We start from the raw sequence: 13,816 nt of genomic DNA on the forward strand, positions 1-13,816 counted from the left end.
TATATATATATATATATATATATATAAACAAAATATATAAGTTGTAGTGGTAGTAGTAGTAGAAGGTGGTTTAGTTGTACTAGTAGAGTAGTCAAAGAAGTAGTAGAAAAGTAGAGACACCGTGGTAGTGTTTTCGAAGTAGGTGCAAACTAGTAGTTGGAATAGTAGAGTACTGTACAAGTCATAGTGTTTTAGTAATCCTACAATATATTGCTGTTGTCATTGTTGTTCTACAGTATTAGTTGACTCTGACAGAGTGGTACTGGTATTCTTTTGACACTATATACAGAAAGAACACACTCGAAATGTCGCTTTCAAGTGTTGTGTTAGCATGAGTGTCTGCTTGACATTTCTTTATTGACAGATAATAGTTGAGGAAGCACTACGGGATTCAAGTGTGAGGCAGAGATTTTTTGTGTGAAGTAAGTGTGTGAAGTAATCAATGCTGTTAGGGGATTCAAAGCCATGCTGCCATTTTACATCCAGAAAATGTGACAACAAACACTTTCAACTCCCTTCCGTCTCCAAGACGCACTTTGAACGTCTATCTATCTATCTATCTATCTATCTATCTATCTATCTATCTATCTATCTATCTATCTATCTATCTATCTATCTATCTATCTATCTATCTATCTATCTATCTATCTATCTATCGATCTATCTATCTATCTATCTATCAATCCAACCATCCATCCAACCAACCATCCATCCATCCATGTACATTTCCCTTTTTCAATTTCATTTCAGGTATCATTTAGACAGTCGCGAGGCCACCAGCATTTGACAGCTAAGGCTTTTTAGTTTTTGTAATCACCTCATTCCCTTGCCGACGTCTCGCCAACCGATGTTAGAGCAGCCTTGCAAAATTGCTGCTTGGCAAGATTTTTTTCTGTCTCCCAAACTGCAGTTTGGCACCAGAGAAGCTTAATGGTCATCACACCGCTCCAGTACAATTTACCGTTCGTCAAAACAGGATCTGTTCTTGACCGTCCATGTAGACGAAAGCCTGCCACTACCACCACTGATGGGAGAAAAAGCCCAGCATCTACCCAAGCTTTATTCATTGGATGTTTGGGAGAGTGATAAAGCTTCACCAATTTCAGGTTGCTCTCCACATTTAAAATCAAAACAAGAGCAATCTGTAGAAAGCTGGCAACCTTTAAAGCAGTGGTTCCTTGAGGATCCTTAACATGATATGCTCACAAATTGACTGTTGACATGAGCAGAAAGTGGTGGAAACCACTACCACTTTTGCTTCTGAAAGCAAATTGCCTTTATTCACCGAGGCATTATGTAGAGAAATGTTGTTGTTATTTTAGTTGTTTGCCTCTTTGCATATCGAGAACAAAGCTCCATACAAAAGCAATTTGTTAGTAATAGCAGTAATACAGTGGAAATTCGAATTAATGGACCGAACCAATAGACTCTGGATTGTCTGGTCACTCAAAATGCACTTTTATACAGTAGCTGTCATAGTCTGTTAGTTCTAGAATTGGCCGCAATTCACCACAGCGCCACTAATCAATCAACAGACAGAGACTGCATGGTAAACATATTACCCGGGTGTGCCGCTTTTGTCACGGATATACAATACACGAAAGGGCAGGCTAACAGATGTGGCTACATGGCAACCATGTTGGCAGGGGCAACTTTCCCATCAAAGGCCATGCATGGACATATGTGGCGATCATGTTGACAGGGGCAACTGTCATATCAATGGTAATGGAAAAAGCACGGACATTAGGTTAGCATCGCTGTAGGCTCATAACTCAATTATTTATTATAGCGCGTTCAGGTCATGTAGTATGTATAAACATCTCTTGAACATGCTATTTTTGGTACAGTATACCGTTTTTTTTTGTCATATCCTTATCTATGGAATTGAAAAGTTCCAATCGTAACATCGGTGAAAAAAGGAAGTGCACTGACATCGAGGTAAGTTTGGATGAACTTAAAAACGTTTCAAACAGTTTCAAGCTTCTTCTTTTTTTTAAATATTAATTTACGATAGTTTTGTGCTGCATTGCGCATTTTTAGCCCATGAAAAAATTTACTTCAATTTAACAGACAATCGTTTTTTTAACGGACAATCCCTACACCCGATGAGTCCATTAAATAGAGGTTCCACGGTAGTTTTAGTAGTTGTCAGGGGCGTCTACCCATGGGGGATGTTGGTGTCGCAAACCCCTCATTTTTTTGACACCCACATTTTCATGCCAAATATTAGTTTGAGGATATAACTTAATCACTGGCGTCAGGCGGAATGCTTGTACCTCAAAAATCATCACCATTCAGGAGACCCGCAAAACAGCATGTTTGTTCAATCGTTAACATTACATTGTCAAACAGTGTAAGCCATTTTCAACACTTTAGATTGGTCAAAAATTTGTAATAAAATAAATAAATAACACCCACAGTGTGGCCTGATCAGATCAGACTGATCATCTTTGTGGAAAAAAAATGTAAAAATTTACCAAATTGTGATGCCAGAGATATGCAACAGGGTGCTAAAATATGGATGGCGTGCTACTACCGGCCAACGAGACGGACTTTTGACAAATGTGATATAGAGCTAAAGAAAAGTCTTCCTCTCATTAGATGGTGTTCTATGACGCCAGGAGGAGGGGTGGGGGTGCGCATGTTCACATGGTGCACATACGTCTCATCTAACAGGAAAACATCAGAGGCCCGTCAGTTGCCCCATGAGACGTGAACAAGCCGCACATTCATTAACGGCCGCACCGCATCACATCACTCGCCAGGCTGCCCCCACACACACTCACACACACACATGCACGCCCCAGCATGCGTCACACACACGCATAGTACACACAGTTTACTCATCCATGTATAAAACATCCACCTATGCTATGCATCACACTTACGCTAGGCTGCTCCCACACGCACCCCCCCACACACACACACACCCGCACACACTTATTTATTACAAATGTTTAATTTATTACACGTTTATTACAGACACATGCATGCATTACACATGCATATTACACACACGGATATGCATCACACACACATATGCATTGTGCACACATTTGTGCATCTCACACATACATGCAGTATGTATTACACACACTTGCATGCCACACTCATGTATTACACAAACGTGCACACACACTCTCACACACACACGTACCCCCTACTGCATTACAAATGCAGACACACATGCAAGCATTACACTTGTACATATATATATATATATATATATATATATATATATATATATATATATATATATATATATATATATATATATATATATATATATATATATATATATATATATATATATATATGGGCACACTTATTGCCCACGCGCGCACGCACGTACACACGAATGCTTTACACAATCACATACATTACACGCGTAAGCATCATGCACACTACACGCACACATATATGTGCAGGCCCACAGCTGTTTGTTACGTAATGATCCAGTTTCGCTTTTAAATAATCCACCTCTCTCTCTCTCTCTCTCTCTCTCTCTCTCATGCGCACACACACACACGCACGCACACGCACACGCACACATACGCACGCACACAAATGTTAAAAGCGTCTGAGCAACGCTGAATGTGTGTGTATGCTGATAATACTGAAAGAACCTTTTTGTTGAACTAGAGGAAAATAAGGGATACTCTTGCTGGGATGTGGAGCAATGTTCGATACAGCATTAGAGCGCAATAGTATTTTTCTCATGCATTTTTGGACCCTTTTGGCTGTGTATGAACTCACTCGGATGTCTTGGTGAGGGCCAGCGACCGACACAGAGTAGTCGGGGTCATCGGAACCAAGGAGCGGCAGCCGCTGCAACTCCCGCCGTTCTCCGGCTCGCTCTCGACTGGCGAATCCGTGGTCGGCTCGGCCGGAACCAGCTGCATGTCCCCCGGGTCCAGAAGCTCCGCGGAAGGAGGCTGGACCCCCGCGGCCCCGTCGACTTGTTGTGCCGGTGCGGCCGTTTGCTCCGGCGCGGGGCACGCCGCGGAGCTCGTTGCGGAGCTCGTCGCGGAGCTCGTCGCGGAGCTCTTGGTCTGCGGGTCCTGAGCGAATTGGAGGTGATGGAGGCAGCCCACGTCGGGGTGAAGCTGATGGTGATGATGGATGAGGTGGTGCGGGTACGCGGGGTAGGAATGCTGATGCTGCTGCACGCGGACATCTCGCAAGTGCCTGTTCTCCCCGATGAGCTCATCCACCCGCCGGTCCAGCTCCTCGATGCGGGAGCGCTGCGTCTGGATGAGACTTTGCTGGTTCTGCACGATTGTGGTGAGCTCCCGCAGGTACAAAATCGCCTGCACCGGATTTTCCAGCAGGCTGGAGCTCATCCTACACGCGAGGCTCGGACAATGGCCAGAAACAGAAAGGCAAAAAAGGACGCGGAGGAGAGGGAGGATGTATAGGGACGAGCTCTCCTTGGGCTTGTTGTTGTTTTCTTCTTTTTGAAGGATGCGGCGACAATGCTCGCCTCACTTGTGCTCCCTCCCTCCTGTCTCCGTCTCTCACTGCGCTGAGAGGTGCTGAAGAGGAGAACTAGATCCAGCTGTGATGGGAGGGAGGCGGCGAGGGGAGGAGGTCGATGAGGAGGAGGAAGAGGAGGCGGAGGGGAGAAGGAGGCACTGCTAAGCCATTGCGCACAGGCACGATCAAACTTAGAGGCAAACACGCACCCTACAGGCGGTGCGACATCAAAGCAGCACAGGAAAGTTACACAAAACGTGGTTACGCATGTTCAGAGATGGCTAAAAAAAAAAGTACTCATAGTCAGTGCTTAAGTTGAAGTGCAGGGTAAAAATAACAAGACTCTGCAGTAGAAGTATAGTTCGACTGCTTTTCAAAAGTAAAAAGTAACTCAGACATGTTGTGAGTCCTGACTTTCGGCTAGTTCCATCAGGGGTCACCACAAGTTACTAACGGGATTTGTTTTTTTGCCACAGATTTTGCGCTGCATGGATGCCCTTGACGCAATCCTCCCATTTCAATATTGGCTTGACACCAGTGGGTTATTTAGGGCACTAACACCGGCAAGCGAACCCGCAGGCCGCAGCCCCTGAATGAAAGGCAGCATCATGTCTGCTCTGGAATGGAATTAAGTTCGAAAGTAAAAATAAATAAATAAATAAAATGTCTAATATACACAATGTTTGATTTGATAATTTGTCGGAATGAGAAACGTGTGTTTTGTTTGTTTTAAACCAAGAATTATAATGCTACCTTGGACTTTTATGACGTTATGAACTGGGCTGGGCCAACAATGCTGAATTAGCTTTTGATAACGACTGTCACTGTCACATTTTTTTTTTAAATTTATCTTATAAACATTATCATAATTTTGCAGGTATGCCCAATATTCTGGCCATTTTGATTTTCTCCTATAGAAATCAATCTAGCAAATCACACAAAAATACTCATTAATTTAATGTCAGTCAAATGTCGAAAAAAAAATCCTAAAATCTGGGGAAATTTGTTTTTAATCTTATACGAACACCATATTGTAAGAAACGTCTAAACGGTGTATTGCAACACAGTCAAAATGTACTTATAAATACAACAAAACAATTAACAAGCAATAAACTACCAAAGCTACAGTAATGTGGTCGTCCCAATGTATCTGTTTCGTCGCTTTTCCCCAGTGTACCCTTGTTCAACTGTCGACAATATTTCCGAGGGTACTAGAACGCAACATAAATGGTGAAGTCACATGACACGTAAACGCGGAAGTTAACCGACCGTTGTTTTGCTTGTTTCGTTAGCCTAGCGTTTCCTACATATAAATGCCTTGGGACTGTTAATAATTGCACAAAATCAATGGTCAGGTAAGGCGTTTGTTTGTAAAAGGGTGCAGTTTTCTAATAGTTTTTTTTAATGTGACTGTTACGGCGTTCCTTTCTCCATTAGTGTAAAGTGCATAGCCTTCGATCGTCACAAGTGTTTAGATGAGAATATGAAATTTATCGCTCGTTTTTAATTCAGATAATATGAGTGTGTATTACTTGTTTAAAAGTTAAATTATGCATAAAGAGTTGACATACTGAAATGCTGTCATGGGATCATTGTTGCTGCTACAGTCATGTGAGAGTCAGATGAGGGCGAATGCTAATGAAATGACCTGATGAACTCAATGTGCATTTCTCAAGATTGTCGTGCTTATAGTACTAATCACTCCATCACTCCTAAAACAGCGGGCAATTCATAGGGTTCCCACACGGATCATTAGGAAAGGGCCAAAAGTGTAACTGATCTGTCACCACATTCTAGCCAGTGACATAATTCGTAAACAAACGTAATGCAGCTCAGCTTTTGGCAGTACTGTACGTCAAACCTAGTCGACTGATTAAAAAAATACATATTTACATGATAGTGAAAATATGTGCAGCACAAGAGGGAGAGTACGAGCCCAACTTTCTGGGGCATGTGACCAGCCTCGCTCAGGTTCTTCGGATGGTAGAGCAAAAGTAGTAGCAAAATGTATCATTTGTGTTTTTACTGCAACAATTCATACTGTTCTGTTACTGTCACACTCGTCTGCATCCTTCATAAAAAGAAACTCTGGACACTTTCCTTTAGTCACTTTAGCACTTTCCTGAGAAAAAGAGAAAAGATTTAGCCTGCTGTTTCATAGTAGTCATGAAATCTGTTCTTGTATATACAAAAGATAAGCAGTTTTGTGTGCGTGTGTGTGCATTTTGTTCCCTTGATATACACAGTGTACAAGGTACAGTATCTCACAAAAGTGAGGACACTCGTAATATGTATTAGGTATTTTTATGGGACAACACTGAATTAATAACCCTTTGCAACGTTAAGTAAAAGTAGCTCGTCAATTTACTGTCCGCGCAAAATAACTCAATACACACCCATTCATGTCTTTAACCGCTGGCAACAAAAGTGAGTACACCCCTACGTGACAATGTCAGTTTGAGCATAAGAGTCACTACTTCTAGAGTGGCCACCATCAATTTCTAGCACTGAGTTAACCCTCTTGGACATGGAGCTTTTTCAAAGAAAATATTTACAAAGGTAGTATGTGAGGGGTGTGCTCCATTTTGTGAGATACTGTATGTGTCAAACCATGATTTTTTTTGTCACAGCGAAAACAATTGGGACACCTCTGCTTCTATGGAGTAATTGGGGGCTTGCTTTACCCTTTGTGATGCAGGATGACCCAAAAGCTCTCCCTGGAGGGTCAGGTGTACTCAGTGCCTCTCATCCAGCCGGACCTGAGGAGAGAGGAGGCCATTCACCAGATAGCAGATGCGTTACTCTTCCTGGAGACTATTTCTACTGACATTTTTAGGAGGTAAACTCCACACAAAATTGCTTAAAATTCTCACCATTCGGGTTTCAGAAACTCACTTTCTTAAAGCAATCGAGATTTTATTTGTCTCGTGTGTTGCTTTTAGAGTGTCCGATAGTGTTGAGAAAAATCGCCACCACCTGCAAAGCGTCACCGACCGGATCCAACTGGTTCAGGCTCGCGTTGACAGAATCAAGGGCAGTAAAAAAGCGACCAAGGTAAAGTAACAAACAAAAACAAAAAACATTCAGTGCACATAGGTACATGTGACATCTGTAAAGCTGACTCCTGCATTTGTGTTGGAAGAGAAACATGCTGCCATAGTATTGAAATCTGCTCAACATTACGTTAACAATTGATTTTTGAGCGGATTTATTCCATGAATGACGAACAACTTTTTCCTTCACATTCTAGCCACTAACCCCATCGCAAACGCCTAGCTTTGTCTCTGGTCGTCATGGAAACAATGAAAATAGACGCCTGGAAAATTTCCATTTCAAATTTTGGGGAAAAATGCATTAAATGTCTACTATAAAGCTTTCTGTGTTTCTAGGTTTTCTCCAGTGCCAAGTACCCGGCCCCAGACCGACTCCAGGACTACTTCTCTATCTTCACCGGAGCCGCAGACCCCTCAACGCAAGCCCGCCCGCGACAAAGAATACAGAATAAACTTCGGCCCTTCGATGAGAAGACTTTACAGGTGTCGTCTATATCACTGCCGTGACTTATGGCAGAGCTCCCGCGATCGACTGTGCCGCCATTACTCCTCGAAAAAATTCCGGATATCCTCCCACAACTCACGACACCGTCACATGTATATTCTGATGCATTTCATTTGCTAAGAGACCGAGAATTGGATTAAAAAAAGGAAATGACGTATACCCTCTCCCGGCTTTAAAGGGAGAAACACGAAACAGCGCTCTCGACTTTAGTGGTAGAAACGCGGTTATGCGCTCCCGCCCTTAATGGGTTAAATAGGCTCCACAGAAACATTTGCTAGTGGGTTTGAAGAAGAGACATTTTTAATGCTCGTCATCTCATCCTGTTGTTTGTCTCCCTGGCAGGAGAAGCTGGTCTACTTCCCTGTGTGTGCAGGCAACAAGAAGAAGTCAGAAGATGAGACGGAAGAAGGGCTGGGCAGCCTGCCGCGCAACATCTCCTCCGTCAGTTCCTTGTTGCTGTTCAACACCACAGAAAACCTGTGAGTCCACGCGCGTGCACACGTACACAGTCCTCAAAAGATTAAAGGGATGGTTGGGCCGGGATAGCCATGTTTTCACTAACTAGTTCATTTTATATATTTTTGGATCAGGAAAATGAAAAGAGTTTTCATTTTCTATTTTTTCAATAAATTTGGGAGAAATTAGGAAATAAGTGACTCCATGAATAACGCCTCTTGTTAATGAGGAGAATGGCCGCGCCCCCTACCGTTTTATCCTTGTTTGGTCGGAGTCACTGGAGGAACAAACAACAAACCCTCCATTGGAAATCATTGCACTTTCATTGCTTATAACGTCCAAAAACGGTGATCAATTGGCACCAAAATTCATGTGGACATCTCTACTAATGCCCACTTCAACATATCAAAAGGATTAACCTCTCCGTGGCTGATTTATATGAGGATGAGGAAATGTGGAAGTCAGCAGAGCTACATAGATTTATGATGGGACGAGCACACACTGCTTCTTTGTTAAAAAAAAAAAAAAAACACTGCTTCTTCGCTGAGTCTTTTGGGGGGGACACTTTAGTACTGATGTCATTTTTACATGCAAACCTATTATACAAGTGCCAATGTTAAGCTCACCCAAGTGTCTCTTTAAATACTTGAGAAAAGTACAGATAGCTGAAAAATCCGCTTTAGTACAGTAATACTTGAGAAAAGTACAGATAGCTGAAAAATCCGCTTTAGTACAGTAACGGAGTATTTGTACTTAATTATTTTGCATCAAATAAGCACATACAATACAAAAGACATTTAATTCCTTCCCTCCATTGTGTGTTAAAGCTACAAGAAGTACGTCTTCCTCGATCCTTTGGCGGGAGCTGTCATTAAGACGCACACGACCATCGAGACAGAAAAGGAGGAGAAACCTTTTGATGCTCCGTTGTCCATCACAAAGAGAGAGCAGCTCGAGAGACTGGTAAGTTACACCGGCCCTTTTCAAGCAAATGTGGGACACCCTAGCTGTCGAGTTGAATGGCTTTTTACTCCTACTCATCCATGTATGCCTTAATGGACCTTGCTGAAGAAGCGGTGTGTCCCTGTGCTTTTGTCCATCTGTCGTAGAAATTGTAGTCTCGGGCTGGATTTACGCTACAGGTACAAGTGCCCAATTTAAACTCAATGCCTAGTGTAGATCAGTGTTTTTTTAACGGTCAATTTCCATGTACATTTCAAGTGACGCTTATCCAATATGGCTGTGTTTACACTGAAAAAAAACTCCATGTGGGTACATAAATTATACAAATATTCAGAGCTCGGAATTTTACTAAAAATTGGGCGGCCCTTATTTATCATCCGTCTGCAGCGTGGGTACGCTTCCCTCGTCCATCATTCGCCTTTTTTTCAGGGGGGGAGAGGGAATAGTACCCGCCTATAGGCCAGTCCGCCTTCAATTTTAAATGGACTTCCATCAGCAAACTACTATAGCACCCCCACCCGCTCCCCCAGCCAATATTTGAACCGAAAGAGTTACTCACAGTGATTCTGCACCGTGGAAGCCTGTTCACAGCCTGGTCCCTCACTCAAATATGTCCCCCAAGCAACAACAACTCACTATTGTTCCTCGCCGCAGCCATTGAAGCTGTGTCGCGAAAAATAGACTAAAGACGGACTATAGACGAAAGACAGATTAAATACATGGGCTTCGGACTGTGCTTAGCCCGTCTATTTTAAAATTTTCACCCGTCATTCGTCAACCGTCAGCAAAATGGGCGTCCGTCATAGGCGGATAGACGGACCGGTCCGTCACATAGACGTAATGGCCAGCCCTGCAAATATTCAATGATAGCATTTAAGTGGACTGGGCAGCAAATCATTTGTATATAAAATCAATTATTCCCATTAATATGAATGGAATTGAAATAAATGGAAAATTCCATTAATCTTTTATAACTAGGCCACTTGCAAGCAAAAATCTGACCATAATTGTGTCACTTCAACCATGCAGTATAAATCCATGATGATATTTCAAAGGTGTGTGTTGAAGATGGTCAATGATATTTTGACAGACGGCAGAGAACTACTTCTACGTACCAGACTTGGGTCAGGTGCCAGAGATAGACGTGCCGTCATACCTGCCGGACCTGCCGGGCATCGCCGACGACTTGTCCTACAGCGCCGACCTGGGGCCCGGCTTCGCCCCGTCAGGACCCACGCTTATCATTCCTGAGCTTCCAGCCTTCTCGGAGGGCAGCACAGGTATTCAAACATTTGAAGGCAGTGTCAAACCAGCCCAAATGTTGCTCGACTGACCCATCCTGTTCCAGGTGAGCTTCACCCTAGCGTTCTTCCTCCTCCGCCTCCTCCGCCGCCACCACCACCTCCTCCTCCTGCACCTGCCACTCCGGCAGGACCACCTCCTCCGCCACCTCCTCCGCCGCCTCCTGCAGAAACCACTTCAGATGCAGTCGGAGATCCAAGTTCAGGTTTGCCAATCATAAAAGAAAAAAAACTATACATCAAGAATAGGGCTGCGTGATAATCGATAGGATGGTTGCCCCCCCCAAATCGATTTTTCTGTTAGTTTCAAGTGCCACCACCTTTTGTTTGAAGCCACCCACTTTTCAAATGAGCAAAAGTATTATCATTTAATATTTGGTCGCATAACTCTTAATTTCAATAACTGCAGCAAGCCTGTGACCCATCGACTTCACCAGACTGTTGTGTTCTTCATTTGAAACTTTTCTATGCCTTTATTATAGCCTCTTTCAGTTTTTGTTTGTTTTTCTCCCTTCAGCCTCCTTTGCAGGGTGTAAAATGCATGCTCTATTGGGTTAAGGTCATTTCAAATTGTTGTATTGGCTGTGCCCAATGTTTGTGCAATAGTGCTGATCGATTTTCCTTCTCTCAACTTCAAAATAGTTTGCTTTTCTCCTACAGATAGCTCTCTGGTCTTCGTGTTTGTTTAAGGGCAAATGCAATTTTCGCAGGTGAAACCCAAAGCTAAAAACAAGCAATATCTAATATTTAAGACGTCAATCTACAGTAAAAGTTAACACCTGAGCAACTACAAACATCCATTAGTCACGTTTCAACAATTTTGCTCCAATGTAAAGTGGGTGGCTTCAAACAAAAGGTGCTCTGTCCTGAGTTATTTAACACATCTAGATGTAAATGAAATAAAGGCTGGAATTTTTCAATTTTGTCACATATTCTTGATCTGAAAGCCAAATGTCTCCAGTACTGTATAGAAGAAAGCAAAGGAATTGACCTTGCCATTCCAATACTTTTGGAGGTGACTGCACGTCTTGACAAAAAGGATTTTTCGTCATAGAGGAAGCTCTTCACTTTATCTGGAGAGAAAATATATTTCTCTTATTTCTGTGTACTGGTAAGTTGATGAAAGTTAATGGACAGAGGGAAAAGAAGCTTACAGTCTTTTTTTTTATTGCCAAGAGGCCAAAAAAAATTACAGAAAGTAAAACATTGTCATTTGTGTTTTCTATACATATCTACATATTTTTTATTTTTGGTGGAACAAAATCTGATTTTTTTTGGGTGTTCCAAACACCCCCTCGACTCCATAGGCCCAGTGTCCGGCGCCCCCGGCGAGGTGGTCCAGCCCTCAGACGGCCGAGCCAGCCTACTGGAGTCCATCCGCAACGCCGGCGGCATTGGCAAAGCCAAGTTGCGCAACGTCAAGGAGCGCAAGATGGAGAAGAAAAAACAGAAGGAGCAGGAACAAGGTGGGAAGGCAGCATGTTTTATTAACGGCGAAACTAAAGGCAGCTTTTGGCGTCGCCGACGTGCAATCGAGAGCGGGGCGTAACCAGCGAGCAACCTCGGGTTAGCGAGATGAGTCGCTCTCTGTATTCCTTTTTTGTGGTTATTACAGTGATATTTCAATGACAATAGTAGCAACAACTTTACAAAGTTAATGATGACACAGTTTTAAAGTAAAACCATATAAGATGCTCAAAGACCTTTTCACAGTGATCTCACACACCACTTGCAAACAAACCCTTGTGTGTCATTTGACAAGATTTAGAAAACAGGGTAAATGGCTTGTATGATTTTAGTCGCCTTCTCTCATGCCAATGTGTTAAGTGTTTGTCAAACGGTAAACTGCTGAATCTCACTAGCCGTTGTACCTCATAATGTGTCTGTTTTCAGTCAGATGACAACCTAACAAATTATTATTTGTCATCTCTGGGCAGTCGTAGCAGCATCCAATGGCGGTGACTTTATGTCCGATCTCTTCAACAAACTCGCCATGCGCAGGAAAGGTACGTACAAGAACGCAAGCGTGGTGACTATTTGGGAGGGATAAAAATGACACATAGCCTTTCTTCAGGTATTTCTGGGAAGGGTCCGGTTGGCGGGGATTCAACCGATCCCCCCGGCAGCACCGCAGGAGCGTTTGCGAGAATGTCGGACGTCATCCCTCCACTTCCCGCCCCGCAAACGACGGCAGATGACGACGACTGGGAAGTCTGAAGTGGACAGTGAAGATTTAATGCACTGATAATTAGGGTTGGGAAATTCTCAAATTTTCCAATAAAATTCCCTTGGGAAGTTAAACTTGGCAATATTGGAACGGAATCCTAATCAAACATACCGGTAAATATGAACTTTTTGTCGTAAGCAAACATCCAGGCAAAAATAATACAATTACAATGCTTGACATTTCAACAGATTTATTTGTACCTAAGTACAACTTTAAAAATAAATATTTTATTGAGCAATCAGTTTTTTCACTGAAGAACAAAAACATGAATGTTGAGTTATATATTACTCACCCCCCTGACCCAAGCAATTCCACAATTATATTCAACTGTACTTGCATGAAATCTGGTTGGTTTTTTTTTTAGAATGTATTTTCCCCACCTCTATTTAAGTTCCCTATTTCGAGCCATCCTTCAATTTTATGAATTTCTGGGTTATTCCTGTTTAATGCCATGGAACGTGTCCAACTTTGAACATTTATGATTTTTCAACTCGATCAACAATATAAAAGCACTTAGTAGTTTATTATAGATCAAATGTACCAAACTAGAAGTATCGCATAACATTTGACTGTAAAATAGCATCAGTCTTGTGCAAGTTTCTGAATTTCACCATGAGTAGAAATGCTCGTTGAGAGTCGTCGATGCATTTTGCTCGCTCATTTTTTTTCTCTTCAATAAACCAATGTTTGCATTACGTAACAATGCAGTTTCAATATTTAATGAAAATGAAAATGAAAGCCGCGCAGCATTGTACCCACTTCAATAATTCAGTTGGACACGCAGCATGTAGAAATGTTCCAACAATGTTGCAGACTCACAGTGGAAATAAGTCTA

At 42.5% G+C, this 13,816-nt stretch overlaps 2 protein-coding genes across 3 annotated transcripts in view; one reads left to right on the top strand and one right to left on the bottom strand.

The window, feature by feature from the left end:
* iqsec3b (IQ motif and Sec7 domain ArfGEF 3b) overlaps positions 1-4,680 on the bottom strand; it is a 57,744-nt gene extending 53,064 nt beyond the window's left edge. For both annotated transcript variants that reach the window (XM_086028804.1, XM_086028805.1), the window contains exon 1: positions 3,757-4,680. In XM_086028804.1, the coding sequence (XP_085884930.1) occupies positions 3,757-4,343 (587 nt within the window). In that variant the 5' untranslated portion in view covers positions 4,344-4,680. The remainder of the gene's footprint in view (positions 1-3,756) is intronic.
* A 1,005-nt stretch (positions 4,681-5,685) lies between these two features.
* Positions 5,686-13,676, top strand: washc1 (WASH complex subunit 1). The gene is made up of 11 exons (XM_086027543.1): positions 5,686-5,831; positions 7,175-7,315; positions 7,419-7,530; positions 7,866-8,012; positions 8,377-8,513; positions 9,318-9,453; positions 10,544-10,733; positions 10,802-10,960; positions 12,062-12,220; positions 12,692-12,760; positions 12,829-13,676. The coding sequence occupies exons 1-11, from the start codon at positions 5,824-5,826 to the stop codon at positions 12,969-12,971; spliced, it is 1,401 nt and encodes a 466-aa protein (XP_085883669.1). The 5' UTR covers positions 5,686-5,823; the 3' UTR covers positions 12,972-13,676.
* Positions 13,677-13,816: the final 140 nt, after the last annotated feature.

This window comes from Filicampus tigris, chromosome 4, assembly GCF_054856515.1.
Source record: "Filicampus tigris isolate MCC_2025a chromosome 4, RoL_Ftig_1.0, whole genome shotgun sequence".
In the NCBI taxonomy this organism is placed as follows: Eukaryota; Metazoa; Chordata; class Actinopteri; order Syngnathiformes; family Syngnathidae; genus Filicampus; species Filicampus tigris.